The 19,869-nt window shown below is 37.7% G+C and overlaps 2 protein-coding genes across 2 annotated transcripts in view; one reads left to right on the top strand and one right to left on the bottom strand.

The window, feature by feature from the left end:
* Positions 1–1,126: 1,126 nt before the first annotated feature.
* Positions 1,127–1,513, bottom strand: LOC307070102 (protein BEX2-like; the record flags this gene model as incomplete). Its single annotated transcript, XM_079728688.1, has 1 exon — positions 1,127–1,513. One exon carries the CDS (start codon positions 1,511–1,513, stop codon positions 1,127–1,129), a length of 387 nt encoding a protein of 128 aa, XP_079584814.1.
* Positions 1,514–1,774: 261 nt separating this feature from the next.
* Positions 1,775–19,869, top strand: part of LOC307070106 (AFG1-like ATPase) — a gene marked incomplete at both ends in the record, with an annotated part of 45,218 nt that continues 27,123 nt past the window's right edge. Inside the window, 2 exon segments of the mRNA XM_079728692.1 lie at positions 1,775–2,035; positions 2,332–2,625. Of these exon segments, the coding sequence (XP_079584818.1) occupies positions 1,775–2,035; positions 2,332–2,625 (555 nt within the window).

Raw genomic sequence — 19,869 nt, 5'->3', positions numbered from 1 at the left:
TCTTTATGTTCTTCTAATTATTCTTGTTCCTATTGAAGAATTGAGATCATAGTAAGTATATACACACCAGTAGCCTTTTAAATGTTAATGTGCATCAGAATCACCAGGGAAGTTTGTTAAAAACAAAAGTTCTGGAGCTCCATTCAGTAGATTTGGAGTGGGACATTTTCAAGAAACTCCTCAGGTGATTCTCACACAGGTGGCTGATCAGCATACTTTTAGAAACACTAGGACATTATTAAATAAATTCAGTGTTCCGTTAGAAATTGCAGGTAATCTCCTCTAGAGAACTGAAGTTACATATCTAAAGTTATTTTATTCAGGGATGGAATGAGACAAGAACTCAGAGCTCCTGATTCAATCATTATTAATCGTAGTTTGTTAAGTTTTTGTCAGGCAGAAATCACACCTTGACTAGCAGAAATTGCAGCCCTGAAGGGGAAGAGGGATGCTGTATTGGGTAGATCTATCTTTGGGGACTCTGCTAAATATTTGAAGGGAAAACTTGAGGGGAGGGGGTTCTTGCCTCATATGTGGGGATGGGGGCAAAAATAGGGAAACACGGCTCACACACTCCTGACCTTGTTTCACAGTCATGTAAAGCAAATATAGTTCCTAATTTATAAAGAATTCCTGGGTTTATTCATCTGGCTAAAAGATCCAAATTTAGGGACCAAGTATTTATTGTGACCCTATGGCTCTCATAAAGTCATTAAAAATAGTTTGCATATCTTCTCAAACTAAATTATAAAAGAAAACACATCAAACCATCTCACAGAATCGAGTCCCTGTATTAATCTTTTGGTACATTTAATTTCAGCATTTTTTCTCCTCATGTATTAGGTAAATATGAGATTTGAAATTAAAAAGAATACATAGATTGCTTTTTAAAACTGCTTTATTAACTTCACAGTATATAATAAGCATCTTGCCATGCAATAAGTAAAATTCTTCTGCTAACAGAATCTTACAGACTGGGTCAAAAACACATTCAACTAGAAGCTGGTAATATGAGACCCACCAGAAATGAGTGGCATCAACAGGTTTACAACAAAGGTACATCATGAATATGTAAGTTTGGGAAGCAGGTGTGTCTCCCTATTAACTTCAGGGAGAACATCAGGATTTAAGGCATAAGGCAAAACTCATCATGATGGTCATGGTGAGGGGGGTCAGTGCTAACTGCCCGCAGACTATGACTCGACTGCTTTTCCCTCAGCTTTTCCATCAGCTGCCTCACCTCCTCCCCAATCCTTTCCATATTCTCCTCTCTCATCCTTGCCTGTGGCTCTTCAAGCCTCTGAGTCATGTTCCATCTATACTGCAGGATGGGCTGCCTAACATGGAACCACCTATGATTTCCTCCAGGTACACAATATTCACCGGATCCCGAAGGTAGGGCCAAGGGCTCTCCTTTATTAGCAACTTGCTCTTTTTCATCCTTTTTATCATTTTCCTCGTTGGCATTTTCCATGTTGATATTTTTCATCACTTGTTCCTCTTTGGACGCCATTGCTCCTAGGAGACAAAAGACAAGAAAAAGGTCTGCATTTTTCGTGGATAGATCAGCACCAAGGACAGAGGCCTGGATAGCATGGGTTATTATTATTTTTTAATTTCATTTTCCCACGTGAAAGGCTTCATGAGCCCTCTAGGGGGCCCCCAGTCCAAGCCCTCCCCCGCTCAGTTATTTCCCTCCCTCCTCCCAAACCCACCATTTTCCCTACAGATCCCTCCCCCAGGCCTCTTCAAACAACAAAGTGGAGGACGGGGCATGGGGAAGTGGGGGGGGGGGTATGACGGGGCTCTGCACCCACCCACACACACCGTCCCCCGCACCGACCTGGGCCTATCCTTGCTGTCTCCTCCTCCTCCCGATCTCGCTGCAAGTGCGTCGCCGCAACACTTGACACTTAGATCCGCAGACCTGCAGAAGGCAGGGATGGAGGGAGCGAGTACTGTCGCCAAGCTCTCGGCGCCGAACCACCGCCCCTCACCGCCCACGCCCCGCCGCCACCCCCGACCTGCGTCCACCGCCCCCTTCCCGGGTTCACCATTGCCCTGCAGGAACTCAGGGATGATTTCCCATTGCTCTTAAGTTGCTTTGCGGCCTGGAACCCTGCTGCCCCTGCAGCCCTCACCCCAAGGGGCCCCTATTTCTGTTCCCAAGAAAGCAAGGGTGTGGAGAGAGCTCACCGGGACCCGCCGCGGTGATCCCCTGCGCTGAACCCGTGCACCGGCCTCTGGGGTTGGCTGGCCGCTGCCGCCCAGGCGTCAGCGCGTGGGCCCCGGGGCCCTTACCTGCTCCACTTCCCCCGGGCCCGATGCCAGCCCGCCGTGCGCAGGGCAGCGGGGAGCTGGTACCCAGACACGAGTGACGACTGCACCGAAGGCTGCGTCGCTCTGCAGCTCGCGGTCACGTGTGGGCTTCGCGTCACCGCGGACCTCGCCCTCAGATCCTCCTCCCCACCCACCCGGGCCGACGCTGAGTTCAACAGGACCCTCCCCTCCACCTCCGCACGCAAGATCTCCCCCTACACGCAGCTGTGCGCTAGGTCCGGTTCCTCAGCTTGGTCCTTTCCGATCCGAGGGCCCACAGGTTGCCTCACTGCCCTTATGTTTGGGGTTTGACCTTCTCTGGTTACCAGGGAGAGTCTGCATCTCCCTTCCCACCACTCCAAGGTCTTGGTATTGACTTTGGCCCTTTCTGCTTTTTTCTCCTGTTCCCACTAGCTGTATATTATTTGCTTCCTAGTAATTTCTCTTTATTTCCTTCTTAAAAATCAGTATGCCTCTAAAAAACCTGAAAATTAGAAAATTTCGTTTTTTGAAAGACATGCTTCAAGCTGGGGAAGTAAAAAAAAAAAAAGAAAACTCATTGTTTATGTTCTCTTGCACCACACAGAAAGTATTTTCTTTGGGCTCCACACAACTTCATTTTTAGAATATTCTAGCTTGTTTCAGAATTTTATGGAATTAAAAAAATGGGGGAAATCTTTCTAAACATAGTCGCGATGTTTTGAAAATTATCTGTGAAGTTAATATTCACGGAGAAGTCTGATTGTCAAATATTGGCTATGTTATGTAAATAATCTACCTTTATATTCCTTCTGGGACAGATTTCAAGTTTTATTAATAAACATTTATATTTTATTCTACTATAATAAACATTCATTAAATATGGAAAGGCATTTGCTGGCAACTGAAGTGGTCTGCTTAAATTTAACGGCTATTATTATAGTTGGTTTTGAAGACCTAAGCAAAGGGAAGACCTATGAGGCTGATGCAGGTTGAGGGATGCAGAGATAATCAGATCACCCCTGCCCTATCAAGAGGTTGGGAAGGGGCTGGTCTTCCTGCTGCCACATTCCAGAGCCTCTTGTTTCCTACATTCAGGCTCCTGATTGTTTCTTACTCCAAAAATATAGATGGACAGGTGACCAAGGTCTTGACCTGAGTAAATTCCTTTGGTTCCTTCCCTCCATTTCTTCTCCAAAATCCTACCTAGTGACTTATCTCCCAGATAGATGAGGGGTTTATTCTCATACTCAAAACCAGATGGGGCTCTTCTACACCTCTGTGGTGGGGGATTACAAGAATTGTAGAAAAGTAATTGCTTCAGAAAGAGCCTCCCAGGTCTGCCTGCTCTCTCGTTGTCTTCACGTTGTCCATGTGGAAACCTCTTTGGGACCTTTCTGCTATCTCTCACATGGCTTGGGAAGTGCAGAGAGTTGAGATCCTCACCCTTACCTCCTCACCTCCAGTACACTCAGGAAGAACCCAGCCTTGCTGCAGGGTCACTATCTGCCAGTCCATACCCACCCTGATACTCCCTCACTTACACCAGGGTCCAAGGAACATTCTCTGCTGACAATCCTGAGTAACCTTATATTAGGCTTGCAAACATGGAAGTCTGTGGAACACCTTAAATGTTATTCAAAATTATCTGTATGGGGGTGATTATATATTCACATTTTTGTGGGAAGAGAGGCTATAATTTTTAGAAGATTCTCAAAAGAGGCTGTGGTTCTTTGCCCCTAAAAAAGGTTAAAAATGTCTATATATGCCGTCTCACTAACTCTAGTCATTTATTCTCACCTTAGACTGCTTCTTTTCCCTTTGTTTTTTGCCTTAGTATCCACCCATTGGCCAACTCAGAACCAGGCCATCATCCTTGAATCCTTCTTCATTGTCTCTCATATTCAATTAATAACCAAATCGGGCTAAGACTCTATTTATGTCTTTTAATAACAGCATCATGGAGCTATAATCCACATATCATACGATATCCATTTAAAGTGTACACTTAAATGATGTTTACTTTATTCACAGATATGTACAACCATCACCACAGTCAATTTTAGAACATTTTCATCACCTCAAAAAAAAACTCAGAAAGCACTCTTTAACTATCACTCTCCTATCCTCCCATCCTCTCCAGGTCAAAGCAAGCATACAAAGCAAACGTACTTTCTATCTCTGTAGATTTCCCCATTCTGAACATTTCATATAAATGAAACCATATATAATATGTGTTCTTTTGGGGCTCACTTTTTTTATTTAGCATAATGTTTTCATACTTCATGACAACAATATGATTAATCATTTGAGGAACTGCCAAACTCTTTTCCACAGTGTTGACCCTTTTACATACCTACCCATACTGTATGAGAGTTCTGAATTTGCCACAACCTCACCATTTGTTATCATATGAAATTTTGATTCTACTCATATTAGTGGGCATGAATTGTTGACTGAAAAACAGTTCACAGCATGATAACTGTCAGTTCAGTTTTATTTGGGGACTTACTGAGGACTGTAGCCGGAGAGACAGCCTCTCAGATAGCTCTGAGGAACTGCTCCAAAGAGGTCAGGGGAGAGGTCAGTGTATATATACATAATTTCGGTGAATGGAGTATGTGCAATCAAGCACACATCTCAGTAGAAGGTTGCTGCTAGTCATGGGAAGGTTGCTGCTACTCACGAGGACCAGATGTCTCTGTTAATGATTTTAAGTGCTTTTCTAGGTATGAGAAGATGCAAAAACTTGGGTTCATAAAATTTTCTTCTGAAAATATTTAATTATCTGATGGATTTGAAGGCCTGTTCTGCCAGATTTCCCAGAGCACAGAGTGCCTCATTCGTGATCTCTGCCCTGATCTCCTTTCAGGGTGTGTTAAAAGTCTGTAACTTCAGTGGCTAAGTGACTTCATTCTTATAGAACCAGGCGGCAATTGCCATATTTTTGTAGTCAGGGCCCCCCCCCAATGCTCCCTCCCCCGCTCCATGGTCATAAAATTGACCATGTTTTGGGAGGCATTTCATGACCATTTTGTCCCACAGTACTAGGAATGTTCATTCCTAGGTCAGGCTAAGATTTCATTGATAGACCATTCAATGTGGTATTACTGGACTAGGCCCTGTTAACAGTAGCCAAAAGTCTTTGGACCATCTGACTTACTAGTCTGATATGGTCCAAGAAATGATTCCCTCTTATTGCTTCCTCCCATATCTAGAGTTACACTATTACAATCAATTGATCTTATAGAACTATGTATTTGGTGAACCGTTTCAAGTCACCTAGTCATCATTTTATCAGAGGCACAGTCATACATTTGGTAATATAAGAAGCAACAATCTTGTAAAATGGGCAGAATACAAGTAATATAGATAGTAGCATTAGTAAGGTCATAAGTCAGAATTTAAGCCAAGAACTTCCATTAGGTGCAGCCCAGTATATCCCCAGGTCATCTGATTTAGTCTGTTCTGTACCAATCCTTGTCTTTAAGGGAAATGATATATTGGCATTGTTCATAAGGCACCTAGCCCAATTTCCTAGTGTTATTAAACTGATTATCCTTAGTATGGTTTAATTGTTCCCAACACAAGGGAGGTCTTTAAACTTAAATGACTGTGGTCTGATGTTAACCATATAAATCAATCCCATAACAGGGAGCTTATATTCTTTGACTGAAATTTAGCTCTTTGCTCTGATTGAGCTTAAGTAACTTTAAAAGAAAATTCGTATTTATTATTATGGTCAGAGCAAGTAGATTGATTGTCCAAGTGAGGGCCTCCCATCTAGTAATATCAATAGTAGCCTGAACAAAACTGTAACTTCTTTCTTCTAGAATAAATTTCCTAAGGGCCATCCAATTAGAGCCTTGGAAAGGAGAAGTCCACCAAGGTAACCCAGAAGTACTGAATGTAGGTAATTGAACATAAACCCAACAATTGGATTGGTTTCTTTTTTTTTTGAAACTTACATATGATTGAACCCAAGAAAGAAATACATTTGGTTCATAAGCAAAAGTGTGAGCAGTTATCAAAGTAATTGGTATACAGGCCTGGTCTGGCATCTTGGGTCAGCTGGCTACTTCAGATGTCATCTTCTTCTCACTTTGGTCTCTTAGTTTCTCCTCTGTTTGAGTGTTGTTTTAAGGTGAATTTGAGGTCAACAGCCTTCTCTATAGACCAGTCCAGTGTAAGGACCTTTTCTAAGTGGGAAATATGAATCCAAGAGTTAATTCCCTTCAGTTTTGCTGCACATGAGCTAGTTAAGAGCACTTGATAAGTTTCTTTCAATCTAGGTTGGAGCTAGTCCTTTAAATGATGTCTTTTCCAGTATGCATAACCTCCTGGTTGCAGGTCATGGAGCAGCTGATCTCCATCCAAAGATAGTCTAAGCTTCAGAAACAAGCTTAGACTATTTGCAGTAGCTAAAATATGGAAGCAACCTAAACGTCTAGGCAGATGAATGGATAAAGAAGATGTGGTATGTGTGTGTGTGTGTGTGTGTGTGTGTGTGTGTGTATACACACAATGGAGTAGACTCAGTGATAAAAAAGAATGAAATAATGCCATTTGCAGCAACATGGATGGACCTAGAGATAATCATACTAAGTGAAGTAAGTCAGACAGAGAAAGACAAATATCATATGATATCACTTATATGTGAAATCTAAAAAAATGATAGAAATGAACTTACTTATAAAACAGAAATCGACTCTCAGACATAGAAAACAAACTTACGGTTACCAATGGGGCAGGGGGGCAGGGATAAATTAGGAATTTGGGATTAATAGATACACACTACTATATATAAAATTGATAAACAACAAGGACCTACTGTATAGCATAGGGAACTATAGTCAATATTTTGTAATAACCTATAATGGAAAAGAATCTGAAAAATAATATATATATAATGTATATAATATATATATATATATATATAAAACTGAATCACTTTGCTGTACACCTGAAACATTGTAAATGAACTGTACTTCAATTAAAAATGTATAAATAGAAAAAAGAAACAAGCTTAGAATGTCCTTTTAATAATTCAATTAAACTTTACAATAATGTAACATAGTAATGAGGAATAATGAGTGAGTAATAAGGAAGTGAGTCTTAGACAAACAACATTCGAATTTAATATCCACAGAGGTATACTGCTGAAACATAAATTTTTTCTCTCTACAATTACCTGCATTTCCACCAAATATAAATATAGCCAAATTAAGAAGAATTTGTTTGCAAATAATTCTGGTTTCAATACACTTGGCCTGACTACTTACATAAGTGTAGTTGATCATACAGGCTCTTTAAAAACTGGCTTTTCATCAGATTCTGCCTGCAATATCTATAGATTTGGGTGAATTCCTCTCTTCCTGAGATTCCAAAAATATCTTGAGATTCTTGCACCTGTCGGGAGGTGTACTGCTTTACTTACCTGATAAGGCAGCTGGGAACCTAAGAGTTTCCAATCTATGGAGGGATCAGGTAGAGAGAAAAGATAAATTTTTAAATTCTGCTTACAAAAGAATAATTTACCAAATTGCTGTAAGTCGTAATTAGCTTGAGGGGAAGTGTTTCTTAATAGCTGGAAAACACAGATTAAAAGCCATTAACATTTCAGACAGAAACCATAAAAATTATAACAATATTCATAGTTCAGTCTTATGTAACTAATCCTTGATCTCTTGTTAACAGTTTTATAAAGCCATCAGGGTTTCCATTAGAATTCCTTAATGTTTTATCCAGTTCAGCGGTATGATTTGAAAGTTATCAGAAACCTGTACTTGTCAAAAAGTCCTTTCTATGAATCTTCCTGAAGATGAAGCATTTTTGCAAAGACATCAAAGTAAAACTATAACTGTCTGTGAATGACAAAAGACTTAAGAAGGCATGGTTAAAGAACTGATTACAATGCAATTGACAAAGAAACTCAGTTACTGTTGTGACATACATTTAAAAATAATAACTAGATTATGACCAATAACATTTTATCAGGCCATATTTAATTTTTAGAAATTCCATACAATTTCTAGAATATTTAAAATAACATTTACCCATACCATACAACATCGAAAGGTTTCTTACTCATTTGACAGTGCTTCCCATGTAATTCAACATATCAAATGAACCTAATTAGTTTAATATCTCTCTTTGGGATGTTTCATGGGCCCTTTGAAGCATTCCAAAGTTAGCTAGAGGGCCAAGGAACTTCATTGGAATTTGATTTGGGAAGTTTGTCAAAAAATATCAAAAGGCTTTCAAACACTTGGTCAAATAGGATCATATGCCACTGTGAAACAATACTTATTCACTTAACCAAAGTGACAATAAAATATTTCAAAGGCAAATACAGAAAGTTGTAGCAGATTACCAGTTAAAGGTAAAGAAACTTTACAATCTGTTATCAAAAGCAGATCAATAGTTAAAGAAAACTATGCCCTCTTAACAGAGAGAGAAACCAAATTCAGGTTTGCACCACTTTACCTTTAATATTAGAACTCAATTAAATTTATTCTAATCTTAGTCAGTTCTGACCACATATAGAATACCATTATAAATATTTTTTTTCTTTCTCAGGAACCTTCTACAAATTTCTATGTCCATATTAATTTGACCCTTATTTTCTTTCTTATTTAGAAATAACCAGCATCGAGACAAAATTACTTTCTTTCCCTTAACAAAATGTAATTTCAGGGGCTTCCCTGGTGGCGCAGTGGTTGAGAGTCCGCCTGCCAATGCAGGGGACACGGGATCGTGCCCTGGTCCAGGACATGCCACGGCGCGGCTGGGCCCGTGAGCCATGGCCGCTGGGCCTGCGCGTCCGGAGCCTGTGCTCCGCAACGGGAGAGGCCACAACAGTGAGAGGCCCGCGTACCGCAAAAAAAAAAAAAATGCAATTTCATTCCTCATACCTTCTTTTTTTTAGATTTATTTTATTTATTTGTTTGTTTATTTATTTATTTATTCTTGGCTATGTTGGGTCTTCGTTGCTGCATGCGGACTTTCTCTAGTTGTGGCAAGTGGGGGCTACCCTTCATTGTGGTATGCGGGCTTCTCATTGTGATGGCTTCTCTTGTTGCAGACCATGGTCTCTAGGCGCGTGGGCTTCAGCAGTTGTGGCTCACAGGCTCTAGAATGTAGGCTCCGTAGTTGTGGCGCGTGGGCTTAGTTGCTCCGCAGCATGTGAGATCTTCCCAGACCAGGGCTCGAACCCGTGTCCCCTGCATTGACAGGTGGATTCTTAACCACTGCGCCACCAGGGAAGCCCCTCATACTTTCTTATACTGAAAACACACATCCTACTTTCCTTGTATACTGAAATATTTCCCTTATTATGTCTGGTAGCTTTAATTATAGACTTAAATTAGAATTCTCAATTCTTAAAAACCTTAATTTCTAGTAAAAAGTAAGAAGTAAGCAGTTGTGAACTGTCTTTTACATTAGCATTCTGTAGATTGGCAAACATATAAATATCAATAATAATTTCTAAAATTATGTGCTTTCTTATAGAAAATGTCTCAGTGCGGCACCAAACATATTTATCTTCAGTTTCTCTGTAAAAGGAAGCCAATATTCAGTAATTAATGTTTCAGTATATTACTTTATTTGGGAATGACTTTTAGTTATTCAATAAAATTTCACCATTTAACTTAATTTAGCAAAACTCTAAAGTTTCAAGTTACCAAAGTCTGGAGAGATTATTTTACAGTAGATATTCTTAAAACATAATTATTCCTGGGCCTCCCTGGTGGCGCAGTGGTTGAGAGTCCGCCTGCCGATGCAGGGGATACGGGTTCGTGCCCCGGTCTGGGAGGATCCCATATGCCGTGGAGCGGCTGGGCCCGTGAGCCATGGCTGCTGAGCCTGCGCATCCGGAGCCTGTGCTCCGCAACGGGAGAGGCCACAACAGTGAGAGGCCCGCGTACCACAAAAAAAAAAACAAAAACAAAAACAAAAACATAATTATTCCTAAAACGTTTACCTAAAAGTGCTTTCATTTACATTTAATTTATTTATAAAAACTTCATCATACCAAGTTATTTTTCTTGCTGACAAATTTGCAGCAGATATAATAAGATCTTATTTGATGTCTAGTAAACCTAGGTACAATTAAAGTATTATACTTAATATTGATGACTCTAAAGACAAGTCTGTATTAATTAAACCAACTAACTTAAACTAGCTTTATTATCAAATATTAACTTAATACTGAGTCTTTCCTTGTTCATGTGAACCTGAAATTTATTTGGGTTGGTTTTAATACCATCCAAAAGTAAAGATATACTTATGCACACATAGACATATGGACAGGCAAAACCAGAGATCTCAGCTTCATTTTAAAACTTAGTCATGAATCAAGTATTACAATATAAAACTCACTAGTTTACAGTAGGAATAAATTTTTAAATTAAATCTTAAAAGTCTTCCCCCCGCCCCGCTTTTCTTCCCTCAGTCTCAGGAATTAGAGATGGTCTAGATAAGACAGTGCTCCTGAGAGCCCTGATAGAACATTTACATCTCAAGGCACAGGGAGAGAAAAGCAACTTCCCCTAGAAGGATTTGTTCCATTAGGGTCAGAATTCTAAAAAGGTGTTTGTTTTATCAAGCTGGCTTTCTCAAACTTAACTGTGTATGCAATAAATGACCCCCATATGGCCATTTTCAGGGCATGATTTCCTTTAATTCCAAATTAAGTAAGTACTTGTAATTAAGTTTTGTACTTACATAAACCTGGTTGGGGTGTTAGTTGGAAGCTGGCTTTATGATGCCCCTCATTTCTCTGCTTGAGAGACTCTGTTTCCCATTTTAAAGTTGAATTTGTTGAGAATAAAATTTACTAATGAAATTGTTTAGTGGTCCCATGTGCTGCTTGTGAGCTTAACTCCTCTGGGTGTCACCCTAGAGTCATTTCAGCTCTGTTACATGTCTCCATTTCTCCCTCCAGCAGTCTAAAACCACCATGGGTGCTTGGATCACTGAATGGCCAATTCTTACATCTGATCACCGGATGAGCAACTCTTTTAATTAATGAGAGGGTTTCCCTATGGGACCACTACATGGTATGAGGACTCTGCCTCCACCACTCCCATAAATTTCTCAGTTGCCTGAGAAAGCTGTAACTGACCAGGAGGAGTCTTGTCCCTCTTCTTCGGAGCAAATCTCTCATGCAATATCTTCATTTTAATCCTGACAAATTCTGTTAAGGTAGCTGAATTGAGGAAAGATGTCAGGTCAGCCTCCTATCTAAACACTCATCCCAGACTGCTCAGTGTCTTTCAACTGAGCAAATCCCAGTATCTTTCACCTGGGGGGCCAAGTACATGTTGTATACCACCAAATAAAACTCAGGATCATCAACCAGCAATTGGGAGATCCAAGAACCAGAAGACACCCAAATTAGTCTGGACTCTGAGCAGGTAAATGGGCACAGAAGGCCTTGCTAGTACCAAGGCTCCAGATCCTCGTAGACTTCATGTGAAGGAGAGAAGTCTGCTCTGGGTCCCTTTGTTGGTCACCAAAACTGTCCACTGAAAAAAATGCACAATGTGAGAGCTGTGAGTTCAGTTTTATTTGGGGACTTAGGATTATAGCCTGGGAGACAGCCTCTCAGATAACTCTGAGGAACTGCTCCAAAGAGAGGTCAGTGTGTGTGTGTGTGTGTGTGTGTGTGTGTGTGTGTGTGTGTGTGTGTGTGTGTATTTATTTATTTATTTATATTTATATATAATTTCAGTGAAGGGAGTATGTGCAATCAAGCACACATGTCAGTAGAAAGTATCTGCTACTCATGAGGAGGTTGCTGCTATTCACAAGGAGAAGATGCTTCTAATAATGATTTTAGTGATTTTCTAGGTATGAGAAGATGCAAGAAATTGGATTCATAAAATTTTCTCTTGAAAATAGCTATCTGAAAGCCTGTTCTGCCAGTTTGCCCAGAGCACAGAGTGCCTCATTCCTTATCCCCACCTTGAACTCCTTTCAGGGTATGTTAAAGGTCAGTGACTGCAGTGGCTTAGTGACTTCATTCTTATAAAACCAGATGGTGAGTGACATGTTTTTGTTATTGAAAGTGATATCTCATGATGGTTTTGATTTGTATTTCCCAGATAAAAAATGATGTTGAGCATCTTTTCATGTTATAATTCTGCTCTTATTCCAATCTGTCGGTCTTTCCCCATATATCCAAGCAATTCTTCAATACCAGTTGTGTGTCCTACAGTTCAACTCAATTCTGACACTATCTATGTAGAGATGGTATCAGATTCCACAGGTTAAGGATTCAGTCCCACTAGGCAGCCCTCCTCTTCAGATGCCAACCTCAGTTCTAGGTTGTTACCTGTGTTTCTGACCGACTGTCTATAACTGAGAGTTTCCCAGAACCCTTTCCTTAGGTTCAATTAATTTGATAGAAGGCTCACAGAACTTAGGAAACCAGTTTACTCATTAGATTACCAGTTTATTACAAATGATATTAAAGGATACAAATTAACAGTCAAATGAAGACATACATAAGTCCATGTCCCCAAAAAGATCTGTCTCTGTGGAGTTTGCAACCTGGCATGGTGACACATGGAAACATTCTGGTTTACCAACCTGGAAGCTCTCTGAACCCAGTACTTTTGGGTTTTTATGAGGCTTTATTACATCAGCATGATTGATTAACTCATTGGCCATTGATGATTGATTCAACCTCCAGCCCCTCTCCCCTCCATGGAAATCAGGGGGTGGGACTGAAAGTTTCAACCCTCTAATCAAAGTTGGTTCCCCTGGCAACAAGATCCCCCATATTTAGGAAATATCCCAAAGTCATCTCATTAACTTAAACAAAATTGTGGTTGGAAAGGGCTTGTTATGAACAAGACACCCATTTTGTTTTTATGGTTCTGAAGTGATTTCAGTAACTGAGGACAAAAGACCAATATTAGAGCAAAAGATGCTCCTATTGCTTTTATCTCTTATGAAACTCCATGGGTTTGGGGAGCTCTGTTCCAGGAACAAGGATGAAGAACAAATATATATTTCTCATTATAAATCACAGTATCACACATGTACTTATCAGCCACTTGTATATCTTCCTTGGAGGAATATTTGTTTGGATCCTTTGCCCAGATATTTTTCATGCCTGTAGCTTAAAAGTTTCCATTTCCCCACATCCTCCACAACCCAAGCATTATCAATCTTTTACATCTTTGCCAATCTGATAGATTAGAATTAAAATTTTATTTTATTTTTATTTCTTTGTTAATGTACTTGAGAATATTTTCTCATGATTATGACATTCATTTTCATTTGTAACTTGACTCTTTTTGTGTTTTTTGCTCATTTTTTAAGTGGTGTGATTTGCTTTGGACATTGGGATATAAAACAGTCACATGTTGAGTAAGGAAAAATGCACAACCTAAAAGTTACAAGTTAAGTTTTATTCAGGGATCTTACTGAGGATTATAACCTGGGAGACAGCCTCTCAGATGGCTCTGAGGGACTGTTCTGAAGAAGTAAGGGAAGAGCCAGGATATAGAGGAGATTTTGCTGGAAACAATAACATGTAGTAGAACATCAGAAAATAACTGCTAATTGCAAAGAAAAGACATCTCAAGTTAATGATTTTAGCAATTTTCTATGTATGGGAAGATGCAAGGATCTGGGTTCACTGAAATTATTCCTTAAATATCTAGGGCCAATATCCAAAGCACAGAATGCTTCCTGTTTTTCTCCATCCCTGAATTCTCACAGTCAGTGGGAAGCTGCAGTGGCTAATGGTTTGATCCTTGTAGAACTGGGATGGTGGGCTACATTCTTTGTTTACTGGAATGGCAGACAACATTCCCTGTCCACACACATTTACTTGGATCATATATTTTACCTTTTTTCTGATATTTTATGTTTTCTGAATCTCTTTCTTTGTTCTTGTTCCTTTTCCTCTTCCCTGACTTTTGCTTTATTTTTTAAATTTTATTTATTTTATTTATTTATTTTTGGGTGCATTGGGTCTTTGTTGCTGCACACGGGCTTTCTCTAGCTGTGGTGAGTGGGGGCTACTCTTTGTTGTGGTGCGCATGCTTCTCATTGCAGTGGTTTCTCTTGTTGCGGAGCACAGGCCCTAGGCACGTGGGCTTCAGTAGTTGTGGCTCATGGGCTCTAGAGCGCAGGCTCAGTAGTTGTGGCACACGGGCTTAGTTGCTCCGTGGCATGTGGGATCTTCCCAGACCAGGGATTGAACCCGTGTCCCCTGCATTGGCAGGTGGATTCTTAACCACTGCACCACCAGGGAAGTCCTGACTTTTGCTTTATTAATCAAGTTTTGTATTAGTTTTTGTTACTCTAGTTTCTATTTTTTTTCTTTTTTGAGAAGTGGGAAATACTGCAGTTCATTAGATGTCAAACTTTTCCAAAAATTTAGAATTTACTTTACAATACAATTAAGTACAATATTTCAAGAAGATGATTCATTTAAAATTATTTAATGCTGGCCTTGTTTATTCACAAAAACTCTTACTAGATTAATAAATTATAAAATAGACTGTCAGTGAGGAAGAAAACTTTTCTTTACCCTTCTAGGTTCTTCTGGATGATCTAACAATTAAATTTACATGAGACAGATGTCATGAGATAAAATTAGTCAATAGTAAATCTAAGAAAGAAATGGAAAATTTTATTCAAGCCTGAGGATTATAACTCAGGAGACAGTCTCAGAGAGCTCTGAGAACTGTTCTGAAGAGATAAAGGGGGAGGCTAGTATATATGTGAGTTTGGCAAAGGGGATACGTGCAATCAAACACACAGCTCAGTAGAAGATTGCTGCTAGTCACGAGAAACAGACATCTTAGTTGTCTGATCAGTCTGTTCTGCACCACTTGCTATCCTTAAAGGAAATGATATATTGGCATTGTACATAAAGTTCAGCAAAGATGTCTACACATACAAGGTGAGTGGTGAGTCATTGTGACCCCTTACAGGATTGAGAAAAGAATGTTATCTTCTAAGGAGTTACATGGCTGTCTCCAGAAGTAGAAAAAAATGATCTTTATGGTTGAGCAGGTTATTTCTGCCATTGGGGAGGTCTGGTTAATGCATAAAGCAGATGCACACTAGAAGGAAAGGAGGAAGCCAAAGGACAGAGAAAATGTTTTATGTTTAAGATATTCCCAGATAAGAAAAAACTGAGAGTTCATTACCATTAGATCTGCCCTACAAGAAATGTTTATGGGAGTCATTCAAGTTGAAATGAAAGGATGCAAGACAGTAACTCAAATCCATACAAAAATATAAAGTTCTCTAAGAAAGGTAAAAACATGTGAAAATACAAAACCAGTATGATAATAATTTGGGGTCAAAAATTCAGTTTTTTATTCTTCTACAGAATTTAGAAGACAAAAGCGTAAAAACTAATAATCTATGTTAATGGGTACACAATAAAAAAGAAGTAATTCGTGATATCAGTAATGTAAATTGGGGGAGACAGAGTTGGAAAGTTGTAGAATTTTGTATGAATTGAAGTTAAGTTGGTATTGGTTTAAAATAGATTGTTAAACTTTGGATGTTTTATGTAATCTTAATGATAACCACAGAGTATATCTACAGAATATACAAGAAAAAAGGAAATTAGAAGGGAATCCAAATGTGTCACTACAAAAATAATCAACTAAACATAAAGGAAGGCAATCATGGAGAAAATGAGGGACAAAAAAACTATGAGACACACAGAAGACAATCAACAAAATGGCAACAGAAGTTCTTCCTTATCAGTAGTTGTTTTAAATGTAAATGGATCAATCTTCACAATCAAAAGACATATATGGGTAGAATGGATTTAAAAAACATGATCCAAAATTATGCTGTCTACAAGAGATTCACTTTAAATATAAAGACGTATATAGATTGTCTTTCTGACTGAAACCATAATGAATGTATTTGTATGTAAATCTCTGGGTGTACCTGATTATCTCCTTAGGATAAATTCTTTTTTTTAATTTTTATTTTATATTGGAGCATAGTTGATTAACAATGTTGTGTTAGTTTCAGGGGTACAGCAAAGTAATACAGTTATACATATACATGTATCTATTCTTTTTCAAATTCTTTTCCCATTTAGGTTGTTACAGAATATTGAGCAGGGTTCCCTATGCTATAAAGTAGGTCCTTGTTAGTCAGAGAGGCAAAAAACTGGAAACAACATAAATGTTCACTATGGGGGGGGCTGGTTAAATGATGGTACATCTAGACAAGGGCTGCCATATAGTTATGAAAATTATTGTTTTAGAAGAATATTTAATGACACAGGAAAATGCTTTACATTGTATGTTAAGTGAAAAAATCAGGATGCAAAATTGAATATACATCATGAAGCCAGTTTAACAAAAAGTAGAGTCTTTCTTTTTATCTAAAATAAACAACAAAATGTTCATGGTTTTAAAAAAAAGATGTATATAGGTTGAAAGTGAAAGGATGGTAAAAGATATTCTGTGCAAATATTAACCAAAAGAGAAGAGAAGTGGCTATACTAATATCAGATAAAATAGTTAATTCTAATACCATTACAAGAGGCAAAGAATGATTTATATAATGATAAAACTGTCACCAAGATAATACAAACACATATATGCCAATCATGACTGCTCCTAAATATATGAAGCAGACATTGATAGAATTGAGCAGATAAATAAACTGTATTCCAATACTAGAAAGAGCTTTCAATGCCCCATTCTCATTAATTGATAGACTAACCAGACAGAAGGTCAGTTAAGGAAATTGAGGACATGAAAAACACTATAGACTAATTGGACCTATCAGACATATACAGAACACTCCATCCAACAACAGGAGAATACCCATTTTTTTCAAGTGCTCATGGAATATTATCCAGGATAGACTATGTTAGGTCACAAAGAAAATCTTAATAAACTTTAAAGAAATCATACAAAGTATCATTTCTGATCACAATGGAATGAAAATAGAAATCAATAGAAGGAAAACTGGAAATCAAATAACATTCTTAAATAACTAATAAGTCAAAGAAAATATTGCAAGGGAAATTGGAAAATATCTTGAGACAAATGGAAAGGAAAACCCAACATATTAAAACTTAGAGGTTACATGAAAGCAGTGCCAAGAAGGAAATTTGTAGCTGTAAACACATTTAAAAAACATTTTGAATCAACAAACTAACTTTATACCTTAAAGAACTTTGCACCTTAAAGAAAAAGGAAAACAAACTAAGCACAAAGCTATCAGAAGGAAGGAAATAATAATTAGAGAAGAGATAAATAAGAGAGAGAGTAGAAAAACAGTCGAGAAAATTCACAAAAGCAAGAGTTGGTTCTTTGAAGATATTTTAAAAATAATAAAACTTTGGCTAGGCTGGCCCCAAAAAAGAGAGAAAACTCAAATAGCTAAAACAAGAAAAGAAAGAAAAGACATTACTATCGATTTTAAAGAAGCAAAAAGGATTATAGAAGACTACTATGAATAATTGTACCATCAAATTGGATAACCTAGATGAAATGAACAAATTGCTAGGCACACACAACCTATCAAGACTGAGTCATAAACAGAAAATCTGAACTGATCTATGACTTGTAAGGAGACTGAATTACTAAAAACCTACCAACAAGAGAAAGCCTAGGTATAGATGACTTCACTGGTGGATCCAACCAAACATTTAAAGAAAAATTAATACAAATTCTTCTCAAATTTTTCCAAAATTTGGAGAGAAGGAAACACTTCCCAACTTATTCTATAAGACTAGCATTACCCTGATTTCAAAGCCAGAGAAAGATATTAAAAGAAAACTACAGAACAATATCTCTTACGAACGTTGATGCAAAAATCCTCAACAAAATACTAGCAAAGCAAATTCAATAGGATATTAAAATAATTTTATACCACGATCAAGTGGGATTTGTTCCTGGAATGCAAGAGTTGTTCAAAATAAAAAAAAATCAAGCAATGTAATGCACCGCATTAACAGAATGAAAGGAGAAAGAAAAAGATCATCTTGATTTAGAAAAATTATCTGACAAAATTCAACATCCTTTCATGATAAAAACACTCAGTAAACTAGGAATAGAAGAAAACTACCTCAACATAACAAAGGCCCTAAAAGCATACAAAAAGAGCTAACATTATACTCAATGGGGAAACACTGAAAATTCTTCCTCTAAGATCAGGCACAAGACAAGGATCCCCACTTTCACCACTTGTTTTCAATAAAATACTGGATGCTCTAGCTGAAGCAATTAGGCAAGAAAGAGAAATAAAAGGCATCCATATTGGAAAAGAAGTAAAATTACCTCTGTTTTTAGATGAAATAATCTTTTAGGTAGAAAATCCTAAAGATTCTCCAAAACTCTTTTAGAATTAGTAAATTCAGCAACACTTATGGATAAAAAAAATCAGCAAACAAAATCGTGTGCATTTCTATACACTAATAATAAACAATCTAAAAGGATATTTAAAAGACAGTTCCATTTATAGCAGTATCAAAAAGAATAAAATAATAATAAGCGTTACCAAGGATTTGAAAGATTGGACATTGAAAACTACAAAATCTTCCCGAAAAAAAATTAAGGATACACAAATAATTGAAAAGACATTCTGTGTTCATGGATTGGAAGACTCAATACTGCTAAAATGTCAGTAATACCCAACAAGATCTATGGATTCAATACAATCGCTATCAAAATCAAAATCCCAATGATTTTGGTTTTTTTTGCAGAAATAGAAAAACCCATTCTATTTTTCATATGGCATCTCAAGAGATCCTGATTAGTCAAAACAGTCTTGAGAAGAACAAAGTTGAGGGTCTCTCACTTCCTCATTTCAAACTTAAGACAAATTTACAGTGATAAAAACAGTGTGATACTGGCAGAAGACAGGCATATAGATGAATGTAATAGAACAGGAAATCCAGAAACAAACTCTGGCATAAATGGTCAAATGTTTTTCAACAACTGTATCAAGACCATTCAATGGGAAAAGTACTGTCTTTTCGACAAATATGAGGAAAATAGATATCCACATGGGAAATAATGAATTAATAGTCTTACATTAAACCATGTGCAAAAATTTAACTCAAAATGGATGAAAGACCTAAACACGAGAGTTAAAGTATAAAACTCTTAAAATAAAACATAAGAGACAAGCTTCATGACATTGGATCTGGCAATGATTTCTTGAGCATGACACCAAAGCACAGGCAACAATGGAAAATAATAGATTAGACTACATCAAAATTAAAAATTTTGTACATCAGAAGTCACTATCAACAGACTAAAAAGGGAAAATATTTGCAAATAAGATACCAAATAAGGGATTAATATCCAGAATATATAAAGCACTACAATTCAACAACAACAAAAAACCCAATTCAAAAATGGATAAAGGACTTATATAGACATTTCTCCAAAGAAGATATACAAATAGTAATAATCATATGAAAAGAAAACATACTCAACATTATTAATCACTTGGGAAATGCAAATCAAAACCACAATGAAATACCACCTCACACCCATTAGAGTGACCACTAAAAAAAACAAAACAAAATAAAACAAAACAATCAAAAACCCA

Source organism: Hyperoodon ampullatus (assembly GCF_949752795.1).
Source record: "Hyperoodon ampullatus genome assembly, contig: scaffold_408, whole genome shotgun sequence".
Taxonomy (NCBI): domain Eukaryota; kingdom Metazoa; phylum Chordata; class Mammalia; order Artiodactyla; family Ziphiidae; genus Hyperoodon; species Hyperoodon ampullatus.
The sequence above is the reverse complement of the archived record's forward strand: the minus strand, read 5'-3'. Positions and strand labels throughout refer to the sequence as shown.